General features: G+C 37.8%; 1 protein-coding gene across 1 annotated transcript in view; it reads right to left on the bottom strand.

Annotated features, from left to right (window-relative positions):
* Positions 1–2,063: 2,063 nt before the first annotated feature.
* TAPT1 (transmembrane anterior posterior transformation 1) overlaps positions 2,064–13,677 on the bottom strand; it is a gene marked incomplete in the record, with an annotated part of 41,914 nt that continues 30,300 nt past the window's right edge. Inside the window, 4 exon segments of the mRNA XM_072406877.1 lie at positions 2,064–6,862; positions 8,009–8,169; positions 12,131–12,210; positions 13,261–13,329. Coding sequence (XP_072262978.1) covers positions 6,636–6,862; positions 8,009–8,169; positions 12,131–12,210; positions 13,261–13,329 — 537 coding nt within the window.

The raw sequence follows: 13,677 nt of genomic DNA, 5'->3' as shown, positions 1-13,677 counted from the left end.
ATCTGTGTACACATCCAATGGCATGCATATGTTCTTGCTGCTGCCAGTAGCACCAAACAGGCTATTTTAGGCTGAGCAGGTAAGTAAGGAAGGGAGAATGGAAACTATCTGCCCATAAGAAAGTTTGTAAAAAAAAAATATATAGCTAGCCTACCCCAGGGATACGTATGAATAGAAAATCAAGACAAGAAGACACTGGGTTTGTAGGCTAATTATGAAAAATGTATTATGTGGTAAGTCATATTCATAATCATACAACGCACAATCAATACATGTTCATACGATATGATATGAACATGTATTGATTGTATGTTTTATGAATATTAATATGACTTACCACATAATACATTTTTCATAATTAGCCTACAACCCCAGTGTCTTCTTGTCTTGATTTTCTATTTTAGGCTGAGTCCTGAAAAGTCTTCAGCACTTTGCCTGTGAACTGTAGTTCAGCAACTTGATTCTGTTTTCCTTATGTTGCCAACTTGTCCTTGACCTATCTGCTCATGTGCTTATGTACCAGCTATGGCTTTTTTTCCACGGACTATGGCTTGTGCCTGCTGTCTGGTATCTGGTCATTTGCAAGTGTTGACCCAGCCTGTACCTGACTGTTGCTTGTACCTAAATGTTGCTTATTTTATACTGCTTTGCCCGCCTATTGCTAACTTGGGCTTTTGACTCCTGATCTTGTCCGTCAGTGAACCATGTTTTCCCAATACTGTGATCTGCTTGAATTCCAGTGTCAATGGCATTTGTATTATTTATGTATGTTTCCTAGAGGTCTTTTTTAATATCTAAGGCCCCACATCCAGGTACAAGACTGATGCAATCAGCAAAATACAGGAGTAGTGTATTCTTACTTGAACCTTGGAGTGTTTTCTGTATTTCTTCCAGATCTGTGCAGATTATAAAATAAAGTATAAAACTTTGTCTTTGTGCAGGAATTTGTTTGTAATTAAAGTGAACCTAACTTGACATTTTAACATTACAAAAAATAGTGGATAACTCTTTTTTAAGCCTGCTATACTCATCCACCCCCAATCTGTAGCAATGTGCTACCATGTTCCTTGTTTTCAGCCTGGCTGTATTGCCAGGCTGAAATGACATAACTTGATTCTGGACACACGCAAGGGAGGATTGGATTATTAGGTGCCCCTGGTAACAAACACAGAGTGGGATCAGGCAGTGCTCAGGCAGGTAAAAAAGTTATTGCTGTTCAACAGAATTTATAATCCCCCCCACATTCCAAATCTCTACTGCTGTAACCCCCTCCTGTCTGGTATTCCACTTACCCAACTCTCTCCTCTACAATCTATTATGAATGCTACAGCCAGACTCATCCATCCTTCCCACCTTTCCCTTCAGCTGCCTCTTTTTGTAGTTCTCTTCGTTGACTTCCATTTCGTCTTAGAATCAAATTCAAACTCTGACTCGGTAGAAAAATACACACCCAACCATTCTCCTCACTCTTCCAATGACCTACTAATGACTTCCTCTCTCAAAACCTACTCACACCCACAAATTCAAGACTTTTCTAGAGCTGCCCCGACTCTCTGGAATGGCCTTCCTCATCCTATTTCGCTTGTTCCTACTTTCTTCCTACTCAGTAGGCACTCATCTTTTCAACTTTGCCCGCTTGTCTTTTTCTTCCTCTTAAACCTTCACTACTTACCCAAAATTCCATATCCCCCCTCCTATTGTGTGATACTTCCCCCAGCTCCTAGATTGTAAGCTCTTCCAGGCAGGGTCCTCTCCTCCTGTTGTGTCACTGTCTGTATGTGTCATTTGCAACCCTTATTAAATGTACAGCGCTGCATGATATGTGTGTGCTATATAAATACCGTTTATTAATAATAATATAAATTGCTGAGAAGACATTGACTGCACTTTTTTGGAAACACCACCTGCCTAGATCGCAAATGTTCAAAGTGGGATTTTAGCTCCACTTTAAGGTGCCTGTGCTACGTGTATGGATATAAATGCTGGGGTATGGACCTGGATAAATGAGAACCTTTGCAGACATTTTCATGTACTGTTTACAAACCACACTCTTGGACAGGGAGTATAAAAGATTACAAAATTTATTTAGCTTAGTTTTACAAGATGCACTTATAAAACTTGTACACAGTATGATTACCAACAGAAGGAATACTCCATTTCATTTATTTCACAGCCTGTATTAGAGGCTTCAAATCTTTTCATACCACTTGGTTTTAAAATTAGCTTTGTCTGCAAATCACATGAACCACCTTATATTACAATCCATAATTTATTACAACCTGCCTTACCCCTAAAAGTACACTGTGTTTCCAGCCTTAACTAAGTGTGCCTACACATTACCAGTTACCCAGAATCCATTTTTCCCCTATAGGAACATCAGGAAGATCAGACATTAACCCAACAAGAAAAAAATAAATATCATTACTGAATTTACTTAATTGGCAAATAGATACTGTTTATTAAAGTGGTTTGGTACTTCATATGGCGCAAGTTACTGGTCTCAAAGACCAAGTATCATGGTAGTCAGGAACTGGAAGCTTCTTCAACATGTATTTCGCTTTATTACATTTTATCATTGATGAATTGTTTTATCCACTGGTATCTTGTTCTGTGCTAATAATCACAGAACCCTTTGTGAGGAAAGTATTGGAAAAAGGGCCACCTGATTTCTACATCAGGATTAAGTACATAATGAGGAATTCTGTAACTGCAAACAAAGTAGCTTGTCATCTCAGATTTTCAAACCTATTTGCTTGTCATAAAACTGCCACCCACAATTTGATATTTGATAGATGTGATATTTGAAAAATGCTGCTGGTGGCATTTGAGAAAGAAAAGCTCTTGTGACAAAAAGCACATCAAATATGTTTTTGTCACTGACCACAGGTTTACCTTCATGCTGAAAAACATGTTTACTTGGCAATCACTGCCTTTACTTCACAGAAAATAGGACAACCACTGCTGTATGTATGTATTATAGCTGAACAGTAACCAAAGTTGGGGAGTTGCAGCAGGTAACTGCAGTGCATAAATGCAGGGGGGATGACATGTTTTGCACTTGCTTGCATAAAGCAAGACTTTTGCATTGTGCTCATGCAACCTGCAATTATTTGGACATTTTTACTTGTCAGATGTAATGTTCCTTTACGCTGTTTTTCAGGCTCAGACCGTAACTAGTTATCGACGTGCAAAGTTTCTTATCTACAGACAGGTCCTCTACACTGCATTAAATGCATGCATGCATATATTCTGGTGAGTTACCCTACAATGTACCACAGCGAAATGGAAAATGTGAAGCATTTGAGACAGTCAAATTCGGATAATAGGACTTAAATGGGATGACTTGCCGCCTTGATGGGAGTTGATATAGCAAAAAAATGTCTAATATTGTATATTTCAACACTTGATCATTATTTGCTCAGCCGCTTAACTTTGGGATATTGGGGTGGGGATGGGACAGCATGTCTGCACATGGGTGTAATTGTAATATGATTTTTTTTTTTTTGCTTGGAGTAACTGAGGGTTTGAATGCATTTGTTGGGTGTGACATTGCAGAAGGTTTGGGTATTACACACAGCATTTGGGCTGAACCTACTGATCTATTTGTGTTTCCCCAAACAGGTCTCCTTGCTAGGAAAGCATTTGCAGTAATGGAAGAACATGGCCCACATAACTGAGGTAAAAAGAATTCCAAAACAGGGCCTTTTAGTGAACCTCAATGTGGATATAATCCATTATAGTTATTAGGACATACTGACGTAATCACTCCACAGTGGCAATGATCTATTGAGCAAGGTGTTTGCACTATACTGAACCACAGGCCATGTGTAAAGGGTCACATTGCAAAACTTTATGTTCCTTCCCAGCAATCATTAAGCTGTTTCCTTTCTGAACAGATAACTGAGAAAGTATTTGAACATTAAGAGGAATAGCACACTGGTTTTCAGTCAGACAGTTCAAACATGAGTTTGCCAATGCTAAACAATGAGCTTTGTTTCTGAAGCCATAAACTCCTGTGATCTAGCTTTTCTAGGTAATGAGGAGGACTTGCAAAAAAGAGTTCAAGTCATCATTTCCTATCCACAATGATATAAAAGCGAAAATATATTCTACTTCATGGAGAATAAAAAGGCTCCATTTGTAAAGCACACCTAGGGCTCCATTTTCTTAAACTTTCCCTGGTGGTAATTTTCCAGGTCCATGAGTGTCAAGGGAAATAATAGATTTCCACCAGGGATTGTTTGAGGAAATGTCTAGATCCCTGGTTTTATAAATGGAGCTCCTAAAGTGTTCTGGGATGATGCTTAGAACCTGAACTGTGGAGAAGAAAGCCCACATGAGCTGTAGGCCAGGATTTCTGCTGGAACTGGACCGCTGTAAGGTATCAGCAACCACTGAATGCTAAAAGCAAAATTGGAAACCCTGTTTAACAAAAAAAAAATTTCCCACATATTTCAGTCAATGTCCAAAAGTAAAGTAAAAACATAGGGAAGAATATACTTAGTTATATGATATCCTTGAGTCATTACATTTTTCCAACAGGCGGCTGTGTTTATTGTCACAAGAGAGCTTTCCACGCTTCAGGATCAGATTTTTATATATATATTTCCTGCTTTTCTGTCATATCCAACAGAATAGAACCTAAATAATTTCCACTTGCTGTTCAATTGCAGAGATACCATCCAATATTTCTATCTTGATCTTTTTTTAAGGCTATCAGGTTTTTCATGATCCCCGATTAGCTGATGTAGGTTTATATACTTTGTTTGTAAACCATTTCATGAAAACATTCCTCAGGCTGGTCATGTTCATCCTGTGGACTTACAGCTAAAGAACTACTAGGTGACTTTCCAACCACCTACAATGAAAAGATAGGAAAACGTGTAGCTCTATTTTGTCTGACATCTAAATGCATCAAACCTGATATATCAAAAGTGTTTAAGCAGGTACTGCAGTCATCTTCACATTTACTTCATCTCCCAATGTGTTTAACATAACCAAGTACTCCAAAAGCTATGGCACATAGATGGGTGACGATCAATAAAACTACAATAGGTCTTTTGTGTCAAACTCCATCAAGGTTACAAGTCTAATCCACGGCCATATGCCCATATTTGAGTGACAAGAGTATATAATTGGATACAAATCAAATCTGAGCAAATAAAGAATCAAAACTAATAAAGTACAGTAGCGTGACAGTCCCCAGGTTTCTATCTTATAAAGCTCTCCCTGTTCAATCAATACCTACACACAGTATGGACTGCCATTTTGTGACCCTGATAATGAAGTCTGAAATGTTTTTATAATGATATATAGGCTAAATTTCCAAAACACAAAAGTGATTGTTTTTAGCCTGTTGGTTTAGGAAGCTAGCCCACATGAATCCAAGACTAATAAACAAGGCTTTCCCAACATCACTTCAGCTCACAAAATGGCAGCTGTATCTGTGACTGTGAGTGGTGCACTATAACTCCTTATTGCATGTGAAAATAATGTAGTAAGCCCTGCTGGTTTTAAATATAAAGGGAGTTTCCAAGAAGAATACAAAATTCCTAAATTAAAACCACCGCAATAGGGTCCTAACTTTACACAATCCCCTTTTGTAGACAAAAAGATGCCACATCAGACACAAATTAAAAAAAATTAACATGTTTTTGTTCTTGGAAATACCCTTTAGGTGGAGCACACACACAACTCAATATTAAAGCCCTTATTTTCCAAGTCACTGATTACCTATGATATGTAGTATACACAGTTTTATTTCTTCCCGTCTCCACTTGCAGATTGGCCATAAGAAAGATGGCAGTAAAATGTTCTTTGCATGCAGCACAAAACATTACAGTGATAAATATTTTATTATAATGTGGGAAGAAGTCAGCAAAGGATCTTGGTTTACCTGGTGTATATTAAAAAAAAATGATGGAGCCACATGACTAATGTTGCACATGACAGACACCACGCTGGTCTGTGTCCATGCCAATGAGTCTCATATGCTATGCATCCCAGTGAGACTTTTTTTTTTTTTTTTTTAGTACCAGTTAAAATACAATTTTTCATCCTGGAAAATAAACTTTATATATAACTATATACATAAAAGAATGTGGTACTACTTACGTTAACGGCTGCTAAAATACCATCAATGTACAATATGAATAGGTTGGCAAGTTGTTCTATGATTTTATCACAATAGACTGAGGCTTTTTTTTATTGGGAGAAATATATTCCCAGTATACCGTGGTTTTGCTGCTAAGAAATTGTTAAGGCATTTGATCTTGGCCTAGTAGATTAACCTGTATTACATTAGCTGGCAAGGATGGATGATGAATTTTACCAGGACAGGTCCACAAGACATTAAAATCAAGGACCCTTGAGTTGAAAAGAATATCATTTACAAAGCTCAGCTTTGCAAAGCGAAGCTCTCCTTACTTTCGTCCCTTCGGCGAAGCTTGCAAGCGTAATTCACAAAAATCTCATTTCCTCGGATTGGCTTCAACTAGCTCCAAAGCAAGTTGGCCTGGTAAAAGGGGACAGACTTCGCCATGGAAAATAATTTAAAGTAAAATTCAAAAATAAATATCTAAGTGCCAAGTCCAGCAAGTGCTTTTCTGCTCCACACATCTAATGGAGAGAAGCTTTTAGTCAATTCTATTCCCACAGATGGTAAACCTGTCAATGTCAAGGAGGTCTTTGTTAGTCGATCTGTGTTTTAGCTCTGTGCCATCCTGGGTAATGTCCTTCTCTTCTCCATCTGGCGTAGTCAGGAACTGGTCGGGGTTACTCTGTACAAGCAGTGGCGCAGTGGAGTTCTGACGTGTAGGCTGGTTGGTGACCGACGTGCTCTGCCCATCATCTGTAGGGATTCCTGCCATTTAAAAGCACAAATTTGATCATTCCAAAATTAGGGTTATTAAAGAAGAATAGAAGCGGTGTTCTACATGTAGTTTAGGTTTCAGTTACATCACCAGTTATCACTGTCAAAATTGGGGTAGAAATTTGGAGAGGTAATTTGACCATTACATTGGTAAACACAAGGTACCCTTAGAAATATCAAGGTTTACTAACCTGGAAACTACAGAACTACTTTCTGTGGTTCCTGTAGCTGGTTTTTATGCACTGCAGTGAAAAATGGAAGAACCACAACGTATGGTGCTTCAGCAACCTGGCAGCAGAATTCCAGCAGCATTTCATTACATGGGCCTCCAGAAAAACAAATTTATAGCCTCTACTTTTACAGATTATTCTGTTTTGATTCTGAAGTGACCAGGTCACACTTACAGGGTGCAGTAAATAGGCAATGGAACTGCAAATATTCTATTTGACCCAAAAGGTGCAATTAGAAAAAACACCATCAGACTTCACAGCATTGTTAGTCCCTCTCATGAGTAATCTCCAAAGAGTACAGTATTTTCTAAGAGTTGGATCAACCAAAGTGAATAAAATTATAATTAGAAAAATAAATGTAAAAATGATGATAAATAGCAAACAAAAGCTACTTGGGAGGCTGATCTACCTGCTGGCATCCACTGATCAACAGAACAAACTATATTCTGAACTCCAGTTAAATATCTAAATATAAAGATGGAACAACACAAATACACAAATGGTTTTACCAGCCAAGAATTTTTTTTCAGGCTCTCCATTTTGGAGATTTACAAAGCACAACTCTGTTATACTTTCCATAATACTTGGCTTCTGCAGCTAAACCATTCTTCCAGGTCCTCCCCTTATACGTGGGTGGACCATAAAGGAGAAGCAATAGACTAATGGGTTTTTCTCCATGTCTCTTGACTGTCTACTATCACTAATTTCATTTTTAAGCACGATAACTGATTGATATGTGGTGCTTTTCTCTCCAGTCCGATATCTGTTGTACAGGGACTGATACTCAGCTCAAATTTAAGTTCTAATTTAGGTCTTTTATAATTACCTGGAGTTTGGGACTGTGAGAGCATGGCTATCATGATCCAGCATATAAGTAAAAAGCTGCAAAGTGCAAATAATGCCTTACCTTGATTTGTTTTGGATTTGCTCTGAGCCTTTCTTGGTGTTTTCCCTGGCGTAGCAGTGGGAGGTGGCTGGAACAGCTTGTCTTCCATTTTGGCCTCCTTTACATACTGGCAGGACTTCCCAAGTAATACGATACTGTTCAAAACTTTTAATGTTATCAGCCTAGATAAAGATAAAGTGAGAAAGTGAGCAAGGAGTAACAGAAGTACCTTCTTGTTGAGGTTTTTCTAAACCTTGTTATACAATTAATCTCTTGCTACAGTAAAGATATTATGTATTCAAAATAAGAAAACCCCAAATGCTGAAAAACACTTGCAACAAACGGGCCTGATTTGTTAAAGCTCTCCAAGGCTGGAAAAGATTTTCATCACACTTTCATCAGTGAAGCTGGGTGATCCAGCAAACCTGAAATGGATCTGGTACAGGATTGTAAACATTTGCTAATAAATAGCAAATGACTTCAAAAGAATACTATCAAGCAGGAAGAAAGGCAGACTTCTGTGCTTCGACTTAATAATTTCTATATCTGCATGTACACACACAGTGGCTTCAGAAAATATGAGGGCCCCCTTCACTTTTTTCAATTTTTTTTTTATGTTGTGGCCTGAAGTTACAATTGTTAAAGTCTTTTTTTTTCTGTCATTATTATACACTTTGTATCCCATATTGACAAAGTAAAACCAGAAATTTAGACAATTGAGTACGTTTATCAAAAATAAAAAAACAGAAATATCACATTTACATAAGTATTCAGACTATGTACTTAGTACTTAGTTGAAGCACCATTGGCAGCAATTACAGCCTCAAGTCTTTTTGGGTATGGGGCAACAAGCTTTGCACACCTGGATTGGGAGGGTTTTCTGTCATTCTTTTTTGTAATTCCTCTCAAGCTTAATCAGGTTGGATGGGGACTATCAGTGGACAGCCAATTTCAGGTCTCTTGATAGGGTTCAAGTTAAGGCTCTATTCGGGCCACTCTAAGACATTCACAGAGTTGTTCTTAAGCCACTCCTGTGTTGTCTTTGTCGTGTGCTTTGGGTCATTGTCATGTTGGAAGTTGAACCTTTGGCCCAGCCTGCAGGATATCTCTGCACTTTGCTCCATTCAGATTTCCCTCAACTCTGACCAGTCTTCCAGTTCCTGCTGCCACCACCATGCTTCACTGTTAAGATGGTGTTGGACAAGTGATAAGCAGTGCCTGGTTTCTCCCAAATATAACAATTGAAATGGAAGCCAAACAATTCAATCTTGGTTTCATCAGACCAGAGAATCTTGTTCCTTACAGTCAGAGTCCTTCGGGTGCTTTTTTGCAAACTCCAAATGGATTTTCATATGCTTTCCACCGAGAAGATGCTTCTAGCCACTCTGCCATAAAGCCTGGATCAGTGGAGTTCTGCAGTTATGGTTGTCCTTCTGGAGCTTAGTCCCATCGCCACTCAGGATATCTGGGGAACTCAGTCACAGTGACCATCAGATTCTTGGTCACCTCTCTAAGATTGCTCAGCTCTTGGAGGAGTTCTGGTTGTGCCAAAAATGTTTCCATTTGAGAATTATAGAGGCCACTGTGCTTTTGGAAACCATCACTGCAGCAGATTTTTTTGCAGCCTTCCCTAGATCTGAGCTTTGCAACAATCTTGTCTGAGCTCTGCAGGCTGTTTCTTTGACCACATGGCTTGGTTTTTTCTCTCATATACATTGTCAGGTAAGAGGCCTTCTATAGAGGTGTGCGGCTTTCTAAATCATGTCCAATCAAATTAATTTACAATAGGCAAACTCCAATCAAGGTGCAGAAACATCTCATCAGTGATCAAGATAAATGGGAGGCACCTGAGCTATATACACAAAACCATAGGTTTCTTTAAAGGTGAAGAGTGGAAACAGAAAAGGAAGAAACCTTTGGATTGGTGAATGTGAAGTCTGACCACAAAGATAGTGCCAGCCTTGATGGGGTTAATTCAGTTTGGCTGGCAATCCTCTGGTATGTGTGTAGGTGAACGCTGTTTACTGTACAGACGGCATAATCAGAACCCTACCTGGAAAATGATGATAATAATTTAAAAACTTAAGCTGCATAAATTTGCAAATATGTGTAATTCAACCGCCAGTTTCAAGGATCTTTTGCTAGTTTCTCTGAAAGTCTCCGACACTGCAACACATTCATTATGCAAATCTGTCTTCACATTGCCAAAGGAGTTCTTATGACTGGAATAAAGCTGTACACACCTGATGTGTTTCATTTGCAAAGGCATATTAAGAAATGGCAACAATTCCAAAAAGATAAGGTAATCCAAGTAAGTGAAACCAGTTATTACCACTATAAAGCTTACAGAATTGAGGACATCAAGAGCAAAATAGCCTTCAGTCAATGATACCATTTAATACAACACTTACAAATTGAAGATACCAGCACATTAGTTCAACATAATAAAAAAAGTGAAAAAGGGAATATACCTAAATTTCTGTGGCCAACTGAGCATCTTAATCTATTGATGAAACACATATCTATTTGTTGTACAGTGCTTTTAATAAAACATCCTCCTTCTAGACATTTCTAGTTGTAGTGGTACAAACTGCATTACAATTCATTGTGATTACTTTTTCATTCTTAAATGTAAACGGAAGCAACACTTATCAGGAAACATAAGGACTGTTGGTATGCAGCACATTTGCAATTCTTGCCACAGATTCTCGTTTATATTGCAGTCTAGCTTTTAATTCTTATGAGCCATTCAAAGGTGTTAAAAGGGCCTGGCTTTCCAGCATAGCTTTTGCAGTCTGTTACTGTCCTGCTGGTAAGTGATCCGGCTCCTCAGTTTTAAGTACCATAAAAAAAACATGCTTCTACCACCATGTTTCAGAGTAGGGGCTTTTGGTGATGAGTAGTGTTGGCCTTTTGCCACACATGACATTTTACAAAATAATAAAAATATTATTTTGTCCCATACAACTTCCACTCAAGCAGGGTTCCTCCAGAAGTTGCAGGAGGTTCCTTATGCAATGAGCAAATAGTGCCTTTAGGTTAGTTTAGGCGACACCAATGATCTTTTTGGCTATCTGTAGGGGTGGCATTCTTTCCATTCACCAGCAATATAAGAGGCAGTCTGTGCATATGGTAATTATAGGAGAGAATCCCTGAAGACCTGAAAGTTATTTCAAGGGTTCCTTCATGTAAAGAAACTCTGTTCTAGAACAAGTTCTACCATATACAGATTTTTTTATCCCAGATATATTTTTCCTTTAGCTCCAGTTAGCATTGACTTAAAAATTTAGGATTTTTTTTTCTTTAACACCGATTGGTGCTTTTCTAGATCTTTATCAAGAACAGTGTGAGAAAAAAGTGTGAATCCAAACTTTTTATTGGTAAATTAAACATTTCAGACAATTGCCCAGATTCACATTTTAGACCATTGTCTGAAGACTGGTGCCAAACATTTTAATTGAATTTATTTTATGTCCAGAATGTAATGTGAAACAAGGAAAATGTGAGGGTGGTAATGAAAGCGTTCTAGTAGTCATCAATGCAGTACTTCTACCATGCTTTCTGTGGTGCAGCATCATTACATTTATGGTAAGGTGGTCCAAGGAGAAAATAAAAAGCCCTTCACTAAAACACTAAAAATTCCAGTGAAGCTGCACTTTGAATACATGTATATTTAAATATGGCAGCACACTCTGTTTTTATACTAATCTCCTTTAATCCCTATACACTGGCATTCAGAGTGGGAGAAGCACTATAAGGCAATCAAGCTTTATTGAATTGACTTCACCACTTAGTGAGTCACTGGCCTGGAATAAGCATATGCATAGCAGGTATAAGAATATCTAATGTACTCAGATATTCTAAGCCAGCGATTAATGAACTATGCATAAAAATATAACACCACCAAGCATGCCAGCTATAGATTAGAAAAGCAATGGTTATCTAAAGTTTAATAAAAAACCTTCTAAGCCAGTTTGTGATGTAATAAAACTAGAAAAGGCAAGCACAATAGGCAATCTATTAGAAACTTTGAATGAAGTACTGAAGATTTACTATTAGCGCTGCGCTTAGTTGTTTTTTTTTTAGGAAGCAAGTATGTCTAATACCAATGTAGGAAGAAACAAAAAAAAAAAAAAAAAAAACTTACCCAAGGTAAAAGAGACCACACAGGCGTATGCCAGGACACCTTGTACCTTTACTGAGCTGGTAACCACTCTGATTAACTGGAAAGAGAATAAACATGTTGTGTTTTATACTGTGAATACAAAAATCATCATCCAGTTTTCAATCAGTCATAAAAGCCATTTTCACCTAAGCTGCACTTTAGCTACTTATTAGACTTTTGTTTTACACCACCTGTGTTCCCAAAATAGGGATAATAAATTATTTCTGTGTTTGTGTGGATATGCCTTGGTTCACCGTTTTTCTTCAACAACATAAAAGCATACCGGGTTTCAACATAATCAGCCCTGACCTGCATAACTTTATGTCTGTTGTAGAGATATTAGACTGCTTGCCTCTCTGAAGCAGGGACTAATATGTATGGTTCGGTGCACTCTTATCAGCTGCTATGTTGGCTATATATATAAAGAAGACAATATGTAACAGCATGTCCAGGAAAAGTAATGGACACGCATGAATATGCTGATAAAAGAAAAATAAAACACCAGATATCAGGGTTCCATTAGTTTATTTTTATTTATTATGCAGCAGATATAAAGAACAACTATTTCAAAATTGTCCGTAACATTTTCTTTACCAAGACAAAAAGCAATACACAAGTGCAGTAACCCAAAGCAGACAATTAATTATGTATAATTTTTTACTGACCTGATCCTTGGTAAACTAAAATGGGTTACGGGCTATGCTATCAGTGCCTTAACCAAAAAGCTTAAACTGTCCTCCAAGACAGAAACATTGCTTGCATCTTAGGACTGTAGCTTAAGGTCTACTTAATATTTATATGTTAATCTTTTACATTTTGCAGCAGAAACTAATTATATGTCTAATGTAATTAAATGTACAGACAATTTAGACACAAATACCCTGTCTGTTTATTAGCATGTGAATTGCTACAGGCAGGTATAAAACTCAGGAATTCTACCCAATAAATCTTACACAAGTCTGCTGAGCTACTTACACTCCCATTCTCCTATTTCAGACATGTTACATCTCATGTTTTCATTTGCTCATGGCATGGTATATTTAAATTAAATGCATGCTAATGATTGCTGCCTGGTCTCTGTACAAGACACCAGTCTCATGATACTTACAAGCACTGCAAGAGGAAGAGGAATAAAGCCCATACGCCTGGAGACAGAATCACTGTAGTCAGTGTAGGCCTGGACCAAAATTAAAAGAACAGGATTATGCATAGGTCTAAATAAAGAAGTTCAAATATTTACCTGGTCACTGCCATGCAGCAAGGTTTTTGGCGAGCCACCAACATCCATTTAACCACAAACAGATTTGTATATTCCATGTATTGACTTTCTTTATGACATGTAAGTGGCTGCTGCGATAATGTCACCTAACAGAGTTATTTTCAGGCTGAGCTGACAGTTAAGAGTGTCATGGAGATTTGTAAAGTGGATCTTAACAACCCTTTTATATAACCACCTGGGCGTTACACTGATGTCTAGATTTCTGTACCAAAAGCGTTACACTGTTTTTCATGACATTTTTTTTTT

This window comes from Pyxicephalus adspersus, chromosome 3, assembly GCF_032062135.1.
Source record: "Pyxicephalus adspersus chromosome 3, UCB_Pads_2.0, whole genome shotgun sequence".
Classification (NCBI taxonomy): Eukaryota; Metazoa; Chordata; class Amphibia; order Anura; family Pyxicephalidae; genus Pyxicephalus; species Pyxicephalus adspersus.
The sequence above is the reverse complement of the archived record's forward strand: the minus strand, read 5'-3'. Positions and strand labels throughout refer to the sequence as shown.